General features: G+C 41.0%; 1 protein-coding gene across 6 annotated transcripts in view; it reads right to left on the bottom strand.

Moving 5' to 3' along the window:
- Window positions 1-1843: 1843 nt before the first annotated feature.
- LOC147727145 (uncharacterized) overlaps window positions 1844-12139 on the bottom strand; it is a 37367-nt gene continuing 27071 nt past the window's right edge. For 3 of the 6 annotated variants that reach the window (XR_015309312.1, XR_015309313.1, XR_015309314.1), the window contains 2 exons: window positions 2450-2580; window positions 1844-2385 (listed from right to left, as the gene is read on the bottom strand). Coding sequence is in view for 3 of the 6 variants with exons in the window: in XM_086961194.1 (XP_086817320.1) it covers window positions 2553-2580 (28 nt within the window). In the remaining 3 variants the exon portion in view is untranslated. Of the gene's footprint in view, window positions 2581-12139 lie in introns of all 6 variants that reach the window. The other 3 variants (XM_086961194.1, XM_086961197.1, XM_086961195.1) reach the window with 1 other exon arrangement.

Genomic DNA, 12139 nt, shown 5'->3' with positions numbered 1-12139 from the left:
GCAGCAGATCACAGGAAGGTCGTATTGCACCTAGCCACTTACCTTTAGGGTTACCACCAGGCTCTTTTTTACTGGCATGAGCAGTATTTTATTGGCCTGGCTGTTCTGAGAAGCCCCGAAAGTTGATACTTTTCCTTCTATCAGTGCATTCTTTAAACAGTAAAAATAAGAACACTTTGCAGTGTTTTGGAGCTGCAAAGTTAATCATAACTGACTCATTAATAAAGTAAATACAGAAAGTCCATCGTAAAATAAAACACTTTACAAAGACACCTTTTTTAAGAAAGTCCATCGTAAAATAAAACACTTTACAAAGACACCTTTTTTAAATCACTTTCAGTCCTTGAGCCTAAAATCGACATGAGCAAATGACCAGTATTTAGCAACCTTACTTACTAGTGTGGTTGTCTCCATTGAATAGTGCTGGCGTCCATAGCAATGTAGGCAGGGGCTCTGGCAGAGGCTCGGTCTCTCGTTGCACAACGGCATTTCGACCAGTGGCAATGGAGGCATCAGTCCAGATTTTCGAAAGTTAGTGACCCCAATGGTGCTGAATGCTGATTCAAGAAGAGGCTACTTCACCCCAGGGCAGAGGAGTGCACAGCACAGACTGCGGACGGCCTGCAATGCTGGTGTCTGGTGCAGAGCGGAGTACAGTAGCGCCTGGGCACAGTGTAAACGGACAGGTGTGCCCCAGCACCGGGCGGACTGCCGCTGGCGCCCGCGTTAGTCCAGGCTGCGGAGTCTATCCTGGCGGCGGCCCTGAAAGAGAGCACTGGAGACCGGGGGACACCCCCGGCGGACGTGCTCCCTCGGCGGCGGAGTGGGGGTGCAGTGTTCAGAGGGGCTGCCACACAGTTCCGGATTTTAAAAGATGTCCCGAGGGAGGGACGGAGGCTGCGTGCAGCTTCCGGGTAGCTCGGGGAAGCCTCTGAGTCCGTCCCAGTGCCTGCCCACCTGTCCTGCTGCTGTGAAGCTGCCAGAGCTCGGGACCAGGATCCGGGTCAGGCGGCAGCAGCAGAGATGAGCCTTGGTAGAAGGGGGCTCACCTACCTACTTTCCTTCTCTCGTGTTCACCACCCGGTCTCCCCCTCGGCACGGGAGACCGGCGGGCGCATCAAGGCTTCCCCCAGGCAGGGGGAAGCGGAAACCACGTCCTCCTGGCCCCGCCCACAACCAGGCGGCGGCCATGTTGAGGCGGCTCGGGCCGCGGCGGTGATCTCGGGGGGCAAAACGAGGGGTGGGCACCCTCGATATTAAAATAAAAAGATTAAAACAAAAGAGAGAAGCCCCCCAAGGTTCCCCCCCCAAATTTTTTCCCGAAAATTCGCGGGGGTGCACGCACGCGTGCGCGCTTATAGATATATAATTGATTTCTCTTCTAATTTTCTCAGGAACCACAGGAGGGATTTACACTATTTAACCAAAAGCGTGATCTGCGTACCAGACACTACCATTTTGACAAGTTTGGTGTAATTTCCTTCAGTGGTTCAAGCTGTAGCCGAGTCTAAAGGTCCTATGGAAATTAACATGGGGAAAACATGTTTTGGGACCCCCCTTTTTTCTCAGCCCCCACTTGACTAATCCCCCCCAAACTTTCAGGGAAGGAGAGGAGCGGAGCGGGCCATCTTCTTTGAGAAATTTGCGAAGATTCATCAACCAGCGCCAAAGTTATTCCCAATAGAATGTTGGTGATTTCCTATGGAAACTAGGTCCTAACTATATATACCTACTGGCTACTGCCAGTAGGTAATATACACACACACACACACACACACACACACACCAAATAATCCAAATCAATGTAATACCATTTGGAAGAAGGACAAGGCGGTACACCAACTCCGTTGCATTGATTTATTGCTCGAAAACAAATATATATATATCCCAGTTACAATGCAGTACATAAGAGATTTAGAAAATGTCTTGTCCCTAATATTTTACAATCTTATACAATCATTCAATCATTTTTAATCTGCATTACAAGGACCACATTGTTTATATAGGAAACATATTTTTAAAATAAATTCAAAGTTAGCCCTCAAAATAAGGCGTGAACTTTGAGACAAAAATAGGTGCAAACTTGCAAAATCATAGATCACTAGAAAGGGACGTTCAGTCAGAAATGCTTAATCCTGGGGAGGTGTGACATAACCTTTTATTTCTCAATGAGGCATTGACCCCTATATTCTAGTGTGTTGTGAGTAAAGTATTCTCTGTTCACAGAATTTGAATGAAGTAACAGTACATTTTCCAAAACAATTGTATTCATTTGTGTCAATAACACCATATTGTGAGCCATTTCTAGGTGTATGAAAAATATAAAAAATTCGAAAAAATAACAAAGTTGCATTGCCTTTCCCCGTTTTGTTTTCATTTTTTAACCTAAGATTATCACTCAGTGCTTACACATGATCTCTGATTTGATTTTACTCCAGCCAACTGAAACATGCCCTTCACGACTACATTCTCAACCTGTTGAGCCGAGTAATGTTCTCATTCATTAAACTGATGAATTCCCTCTGTCGAAATCAATGAATGTGTGTTTTTCTTTAGGGATTATCTGAATCCTCTTTCTCTCTGTGAAAAAAACAAAGAGTGTCATTATCTTAGGCATTTTACAAATTTGAAAAACATTTGCATTTTATATGTACAATTCTATTTCTTTTATGGCAAAAAATAGTAAGTATGACAGAAATACCTAGTACTTGACAGGTAATATATAACACACATCAACAAGTTGCAAAGCCACCATTTAAGACAGCATTCGCTAGAAACCATGTGACAAATCATTCTTGGGCATAGCTGTTAATTGGAAAAAGAGGTAGACAGTACCTTTAGCATTTTAAAATCAGTTGAAATTGTGGTAGTTATTGAAATTTATAATACTTGTATCAAGGGTGCTAGCTATAGTTACTTGAAATAACTGTAACTTGTGAATTTTAATTTGTATTATGTTAAAATGTTACATTTAAACTGATATTTTCACCTAACTTCCAGTGAATTTCTGAGGGATTTTAATGCAAAGTAAAATACTTTTAGCATACCTACCTTTAACATCACAATATCCTTTGTTTTTTCAGTGAATATATATAACCTACGGCAGTAGAATCTATCACCGAAACCGAGTGGAACGCAAAAACGACTGAGTCGGAGGACCCCTCACCATGCAGACCAGCGGTGAGTGAGCGTAATTTAGCTGCGTGTAGGTGGGGGAGGTAACGGTTCGACAGGCAGTGAGGAGGAGAGAAACGGCGGACGCCGACCCGGGAAAGTTGGAAATTGACTCCGCTCTACAGAAAGGATGTCAGCTAGTCTGGAGAGAGAGCGGGAAGAGGCAGCTGAGGAATTGTTTGGTAACTTGCCTAAAAGCAGAACTAATAGAACAAGTGCAGAAAGTAACCAAAGTGAAACCAATCATGATGTTAGACAATTACTTAAAACACTGGAGAAGAAAACAAAAAGCGAGATTACAAAGTGGTGGGAACATAAGTCCCTCACAAAATATGTGGAGGTTGGTCGAGTTCCCCGTGGGTTGAGGATTTTACTAGCACCGAGCTATGAGGAACCAAACCTCGCCATGTTGCGAGAATGGGGGGAAAGTAACCTGGAGGCATCGATGAATCTAGTTAAGATTCTGATCAAGTATGCAGAAATTGATCGCCAGGCTCTATTAGAAGACATCAAGAAAATTAATGAGGAACTGGATAAAACAACCCAGAGTGAGCAACAAAAAGAATTAATACTAAAATCTAGAAAAGAGATAAGCGAACGCCTGCACAAGCATGGGGACAGAATTAAAACTTGCAAAGTACACAAATTCGCGAGAGATCAAAGGGATTATGAGCTAGGACAAATATATACCTTTTCACTGAACTTTGTTCATGCTAAAAAACTGAAATTCAATGGCAAAAATTCCCCCAACCAAACAAACCAACAGAAACCTCAATCTGAGCCCATTTCGGAAACTGAAGGAGACACAATATCATTGTCCAGTGCTTCAGGCTCTGACTTCAGCAGTCACGAAGGACTCAGTACTAATATGGTTTTAAATTTGGGTGAGGAAATAGATTTTTTAGTAGAGGATCGGAGACAAAAGCTACGCCCAAGAACACAGAATATCCAAAGGGAAAAAGGAGAAATGCAAAGCGGAGAGCAAGAAGGAAAAGACAAAAAGCCTCAGCTAATGAAAAACAACCGTGGTACAAAAAGAAGCGGCAGTTGATATGACTATCACAAATCTATCAGATATCACGTTGACGGTAGCAGAGGAACAACTTCTTGCTCTAGGTCTCAATTTTTGCCCGCAACGTTCATTTAATTATGCCAGTACCAGGGTGGATATTTTCTGTTTTATAAGAAAATTAAAACTAAAGAAGTTTTTTACTATTAAAACAGGAGGTACAAGTAAGAGTTCATCAACCACAGAGTGCAACTGGGGCACATCACCCCCATTAGTTCCAGCATTGGATGCAGAAATCTTATTGATCCTTCATGATCTAAGAGCATCAGTCACAGATCAATCTGAATCATCTAATGAAGATGTGGTCAATACACAAAATTGACTTTGGGAAATAAACATATCTCAAAAGGGAGCAGGAGAAAGCCCTTTCAAGCCAAAAAGCATCTTCACTCCAATTATGCCGAAAGATGCAATTGACATTTTCCATGAGTGTGTAGATGAAGACTTAAAAAAATGTAACCGGACAGTGTAGAAACAACGGGCCCGATTCACAGAACTAACTTAAGACAAAATCCTAAACTTACTACTTTTGGTATTCACAGAAGTTAGGATTTTGTCTTAAGTTTGTCTTCAGACAGACTTAAGACAGACTTAAGACAAAATCCTAACTTAAGCCTGTCTTAAGTCTGTCTTAAGTCTGTCTTAAGACAAACTTAAGACAAAATCCTAACTTCTGTGAATACCAAAAGTTGTAAGTTTAGGATTTTGTCTTAAGTTAGTTCTGTGAATCGGGCCCAACATCATCTTAAGAAAAATTACAAACTGACACAATATGCAAATCTGATGAGAAAATTGTCAGAAAATCAGGAGGTAATAATAAATAAATCAGATAAGGGAGGAAACATCGTCTTATGGCCGCAAAAAGATTATGTCCAAGAGGCTATGAGACAACTAAATGATGTTCAATGCTATAAAAGATCGAATGGACTGGAATATAAGAAAGTGAAAGAAACTATAAAAAAATTGTTGCACGAATACAAAAGGGATGGCTTGATTTCCACAACAGAATTTAAATATCTTCATGTTGAAAATCCGGATATTACAATTCTGTATTTAATACCAAAAGTGCAGAAAATGGTCTCTCCAACACTTGGCAGACCAATCACTTCAGCAATAAACAGCATTGCAGAACATATCTCCAAATATATTGATTATTATCTCCAAGATCATGTGAAAAGTCTTCCTAGCTACGTGAAAGACACTGGAGACTTCCTGAACAAACTCAATACCATCAAATGGGAGAACGGCTGGTGTCTAATTACATTAGAAATTGAGTCGTTATACACCAGCATTAATCACGATGCAGGATTAAAAGCAGTCAACCTTTTTCTGAGTACAAAATCTTGTGAATATTATGGCCAAAATAAGATGTTTTGTGAATTGACTGCCCGGTGTTTAAACAACAATTTCTTCTTATTTGGTAAGGAGACTTGGAAGCAAGAAAGGGGCGTGGCTATGGTATCCTATTTCTCCCCCAGCTATGCATGCTTGCATGTTAGCTGGTGGGAGGAACAGGTCCTAAGCAAGATATCCAACATACATAATGCCCGGTACTGGTTAAGGTTTATAGATGACGTTTTCGTAGTATGGGAGGGAGATGTAAAAAGGGCACAGGAGTTTGTCAATAATCTGAATAGCAACTCTTGTAACCTTAACTTTGCGTCCAATATTAGCCAAACCAAAGTCGAATTTTTGTATGTACAAGTCTCAATTGTCAACAACAGCCTAGTGACAACTTTGTTCATGAAAAAAACAGCAGGAAACAGTATAATATATGCCACCAGTAGTCACCCAAAACACCTCATAGACAGTTTCCCGTTTGGTGAACTGCTGAGACTGAAACGTATTTGTAGCTCGCCACAGGATTTTGATAAATGTTCAAGTGAGATGATGGTCGGGCTACAAGAGAGGGGATACACTAAAGCAGTTCTTTCTCGAGCTTTAAGCAAGGCTAAGGACAGGACAAGAGATTCTTTGTTAGCCCCCAAAAATATTCTGAGTGAAAGGGAGGAAGAAAGCCCCAGTCTAATCACCACATTTAGAAAGCAAGAGAGAAAAATTAAATCAATCATTAAAAAGAACTGGTCCAACATGCTTACAGATGGAGTGTTAGGCAGTAGGCTACCTGAAACACCCACCATCACGTATAGAAGATCTATGTCTATGAGGAGCCAACTGGTTAAAATGAGTCCCGAAATTGGCATTGGGGGCTCCTGGCTCAAACCTAAAGCAGGCTTTCATAAATGCTCATCGTGCCGCGCATGTAAGTTTGGTATTAATACAACCTACTACAACACCCTTTTTTGGACGTCATTAAAGGAAGCTATGGATGCCGAACTGAGTATGCTGTGTATGTTCTGCCGTGCACCTGTGGATTACGGTATGTTGGTAGCACCAAGCTACAGGTGCACGTCAGAATTTTGCAGCATCTCAGGGTCATAGAAAATAATGACACTGCCTATCCAGTTGCCAGGCACTTAAAGGCTGAACATAATAACGAGTTGAAATGTCTCACGTATTTTGTAATTAATGTGGTGGCCCCAATGAGAAGGGGAGGGAATAGAGAGAAACTCCTAAGAAAACTAGAGACACGCATGATTTTGGAGCTGGATAGTAAAAGTCCAAATGGGTTGAATAACACTGAAGACTTACACAATTATTTATGAGCCTGTATGTTATTTGTGGTTTTCACTTGCGTATTTATTTATTTATTTAAATATGTATCATTGTTTTCAAGTCAAACATGTAGTTTTGTAAATATTCAATTATTCTGATCAAGTCTGATCAAATTTACTGCATTAGGTTAGTATTATCCAGGTTTTATGTCTTATGAATTTATCATGATGTAGGTTTTGTAACATATAATACATTTGGTTTATAGGGAATTTCTATGATTGTTGAAAATAATTTTTTTGAAAAAATTTTTTTTACAAAAAATTCAAACAAAAAATCTTTTTTTAACCGCTTTTTTTTGCACAATAAGGGAATTTGGATAGAAATAATGATGAGGTGTGTATATATATATTATGAAATTAAGTAACATCAGGGTGTTTTCAATAGGTTTTGATGGATCATTGTTGCACTTTTTTCAGTTATCACTTTTTTAGGCTTCCATATAGCTACATTGTTTGTGTAGTAACTCGTTAACGAAAGGAGGTGGATAAGTTGATCAATTGCATTTATGCAGATGAAAAGAAAGTTGGATGGAGTAATCCCAACAAATGCTTGTAGGAACCAATAACGAGCTATGGTATATTTTACAACTGATTGACCCAGCATTGCATATTTTGCACAAATTGCTAAATGTTTGCACAGTGTTCTGTTTACATATGTATTTATTGAAATATTAATGTAGGGAGATCGGAAATACAATTTCCAAGGCTCTTAGCAGATGCATAATATGTTGGAATTTTATCGTTATTTATATATTTATATCTTTTATATATTTACATTTAATCTGATTTGCTACATTTGCACATGTCAGCATTTATGCTGTTAGAATATTGTTAATGACAATGCAAAGCAATCCAACAACAACCTCACTGAAATACCATTATCATTGTATTGACTCACCGCAATGATGGAAAGGCACTTGTGCAATTGAGAAGTGTTTCTTTTATGTCTAGTATTGGAAGCCACGTGACTCTCACAAGGGATGGACACTTAGCAAACTTTAAAAACAATGGCATTTATTGTATTCCAATCTGTGCGATCAACAGCACTTTGTGCTTGAAACACGTCGCAGAGAGGAGGTCTACATAAAATACCTTCCTTCCAGAACCTTGTGGCCCGTCTCTCTCTTGGAAGTTTTGAGGGAATGCTGGGAGTAATATATATATATATATATATATATATATATATATATATATATATACATATAACATCCACGATTTGTCTCCAAAATGACGAGGCCACCACACACAGTGTAAAATCCATTTAATGCCAAGGATTGCCTCATCCAAAGCGCAACACACAAATATGGCCAAACGCGTTTCGGGCGTGAGACGCCCTTGTTCACTGGCATCAGAGACCCCAAGGAATGAGCAAACCACCTAAGCACAATGAATGTCCTGCCCAAGTGGGCGTGTGCCGCATGAAATTCTGGTCTTTATGGTCCGTTCAAGATAACACCCCAGTGGGCTCCAAGGGATCTCAAATTACAAAGTCTTACCCCAATGGGTATGCGTTGCATCGAGGAATAGGATAGTATCACCGTCCTTAGCACGGACACGCTGTTCCAGAAGTGCTTCTGCATACACTGCACTCCGGACCCGCTGGTTCTGCAGTGGGGCCCCATCCCGGCCGAGCCAGCCGTTTATACAACATCCACGATTTGTCTCCAAAATGACGAGGCCACCAAACAGCGTGTAAAATCCATTTAATGCCAAGGGTTGCCTCATCCAAAGCGCAACACACAAATATGGCCAAACACGTTTCAGGCGTGAGACGCCCTTGTTCACTGGCATCAGAGACCCCAAGGAATGAGCAAACCACCTAAGCACAATGAATGTCCCGCCCAAGTGGGCGTGTGCCGCATGGAATTCTGGTCTTTATGGTCCGTTCAAGATAACACCCCAGTGGGCTCCAAGAGATCTCAAATTACAAAGTCTTACCCCAATGGGTATGCGTTGTCTCGAGGAATAGGATAGTATCACCCTCCTTAGCACGGACACGCTGTTCCAGAGGTGCTTCTGCATACACTGCACTCCGGACCCGCTGGTTCTGCAGTCCATAATTAGCTGCAGCGGAGGTAACCCACTAGAGGGCCTTAATTGGCAAAATTGGCAAAATGAGACCTCAAATCCCAGCGTTCATATAAAAATGAACTGCCACCAAAGGAGGAGCACTGAAAGCCCCCTATTACGGAAACATGCAGGGGAGATGCGGTAGCCACTAATCACCTCCGCTGACACGGCCTCCGAGGAGATGCAAACAGCGGCATTGAAACGCGTCAGGCCATGGACTTCAAAGGGATGTTAAGCTGCCTGCTCGGTTTAAATAGAGTTGTTACTCACCTGCAGTGCTGCGCGGCCTCAAGCTTCTGGGCGTTTTTGATTACATGTTATGCAGCGGTTCCAGGCCGCAGAGGGATCGCACTGCCCGCAACTAATGGGCATTAGGAGAGAGGAAGCTTCCTCTTTCTGAAGCTGCAGGGAACCTTTAATGAAGCCGGCAGAGTCATCCAAGGCTCAATGGATGGCTGAGAAAATTTGTCCATAATTAGCTGCAGCGGAGGTAACCCACTAGAGGGCGTTAATTGGCAAAATGAGACCTCAAATCCCAGCGTGCATATAAAAATGAACTGCCACCAAAGGAGGAGCACTGAAAGCTCCCTATTACGGAAACACGCAGGGGAGATGCGGGAGCCACTAATCACCTCCGCCTACACGGCCTCTGAGGAGATGCAAACAGCAGCATTGAATCGCGTCAGGCCATGGACTGCAAAGGGATGTTAAGCTGCCTGCTTGGTTTAAATAGAGGTGTTACTCACCTGCAGTGCTGTGCGGCGCCAAGCTTCTGGGCGTTTTTGGTTACATGTTATGCGGCGGTTCCAGGCCGCAGAGGGATCGCACTGCCCGCAACCAATGGGCATTAGGAGAGAGGAAGCTTCCTGTTTCTGAAGCTGCAGGGAACCTTTAATGAAGCCGGCAGAGTCTCATCCAAGGCTCAATGGAGGGCCGAGAAAAATTGTCCATAATTAGCTGCAGCGGAGGTAACCCACTACAGGGTGTCGATTGGCAAAATGAGACCTCAAATCCCAGCGTGCATTTAAAAATGAACTGCCACCAAAGGAGGAGCACTGAAAGCCCCTATTACGGAAACACGCAGGGGAGATGCGGTAGCCACTAATCACCTCCGCTGACATGGCCTCTGAGGAGATGCAAACAGCGGCATCGAAACGCGTCAGGCCATGGACTTCAGAGGGATGTTAAGCTGCCTGCTTGGTTTAAATAGAGTTTTTACTCACCTGCAGTGCTGTGAGGCCTCAAGCTTCTGGGTGTTTATATATATATCTTGATTTTAACATATTCTAAACAACAGAAGGAATTGAGGAGCATAATAAGAAGGAATTGGCATTTTGTCTAGGATGCCCTCAAACCCAGCGATAGCTTTTCGAAAATCTATCAGCATGGGAACTATGCTATCAAAAAATAGTCAGGAGAACCTTAAAAAGATATCTGGCTAACATCAAGGAGAGGTTTTTATAAATGCCTGACATGCAGACCATCCCAATTTGGTGCACAAAAGGGTTTTACAGCACTTGAGGGCCATCACGAATAAAGATCAAAATTATCCTGTGGCCAGACATTTCCAGGCCGTACATAACAGCAATCCCAAATATCTAAAATACTTTGCTAATGAATCGATACCCATGACCAGGAGAGGGGGAGATAGAGAAGCAAAGCTTAGAAGAACTGAAATCAGTTACATATTGGAGTTCGACTCTAAATGGCCTGGAGGTTTGAATGCCACAGAAGATCTTCACACATTTTTATAACGAGAGTGTACACTAAAATATTCTAAATGAATGGTATATAGTGCTGTGTATTAATTTTAAGTATGTATGTCAATTGGTTATTAGAGCATAGGACAGTGAATATATTTTATCCCATTTTAACTGAAATGGATTTTATGAATATGGTTTTTAATGATTGGTTTTAAGATATTTGGGTATGTTTATTCAGGTGTCTTTTAGCCAATTGTTTTAAATAGTATCATGGAGTATGGTTGATTTAACGATATAAAGGGGTTTTGTTTTATATATTGGTCCAGGACACACTCCGACTACATGCGGAAGAAGTAGCTGATTGCACATATGCACTTTTGCACACAATACATGCACATGGTTCACTTTATTGGCATCGAATCTTTAATATGCCTACATCTTACACACCTTCAAGCACTAGTCACTTTACAGCCACAAAAAAAAATATATATATAAAAATAAAGTCTAAGGCACATGACACTTTTCTTTATTGGCGTGGATGCACTATGGCACTTTTTCAGTTCAACAAAATAGTAATTGTATTTTGTTGAAAACCCTGGTACTGTAGCACGATGGCACTTTGAAAAATTCAATGAATGAATTGAATGAAATGATTAAGTACTGCATGCATAAAGGCACTTTAAATATTTCAATGAATTAATTGAATGATATGGTTATGCAATTGGATTACCCATATACAGTGAACTTGAGGAGCAAAGTCTATAGGTGCCAATATGGGGTTGTGCAATATGATAAGAAACACTGCCTAAAAACATTTCTGTAAAGTGTTGTTCTTTGATTTTATTGCAGGGTTTAATTAATATTAGATAAGGGTGAGCACGTCAATTCGTTATAAATATGTATTGCATCATAAGAACGAGGACATTTAAGGTTAACTAAACATGAGCATTTATGCTGAGACTTCCAATACATGCATTATAAGCAAGGAAAAGTGAATATTTTTTTAATACTAAAGGGTAAAGTGTAATATCTCTGTATGCATTTAAGCAGATATTATATATAGATTTAACTAGACCCTAAAGTGAGACATATAGATTGCCAATTGAAATTGTATTTTGCCTGAAAAATGCACAATGTAATGAGGATTTCTTCTATGTCCATGATATGTTCTGATGCACTGGCACTTTAAATTTGGTGGAATGTCTGCGCATGATCAGGTGATCAAGGCCGCTTGACGGCCGACACGCATCTGACAGTATGGGATTGAAATAATAAAAAATAATGCTGGAGTAAAAGTTGGTCTGCGCCCGTGATTTTCATGATGGAAAACGAAGGTTTTTGCGACTTGCTGCATATATATATATATATATATTCACTGAAAAAACCATAGGTTATAGACCATATATAGTTAGGAATTCGCATTTACAAAACCTTATTTTACTCACACA

Source organism: Lissotriton vulgaris, chromosome 3_1 (assembly GCF_964263255.1).
Source record: "Lissotriton vulgaris chromosome 3_1, aLisVul1.2, whole genome shotgun sequence".
Lineage (NCBI taxonomy): Eukaryota > Metazoa > Chordata > Amphibia > Caudata > Salamandridae > Lissotriton > Lissotriton vulgaris.
The sequence above is the reverse complement of the archived record's forward strand: the minus strand, read 5'-3'. Positions and strand labels throughout refer to the sequence as shown.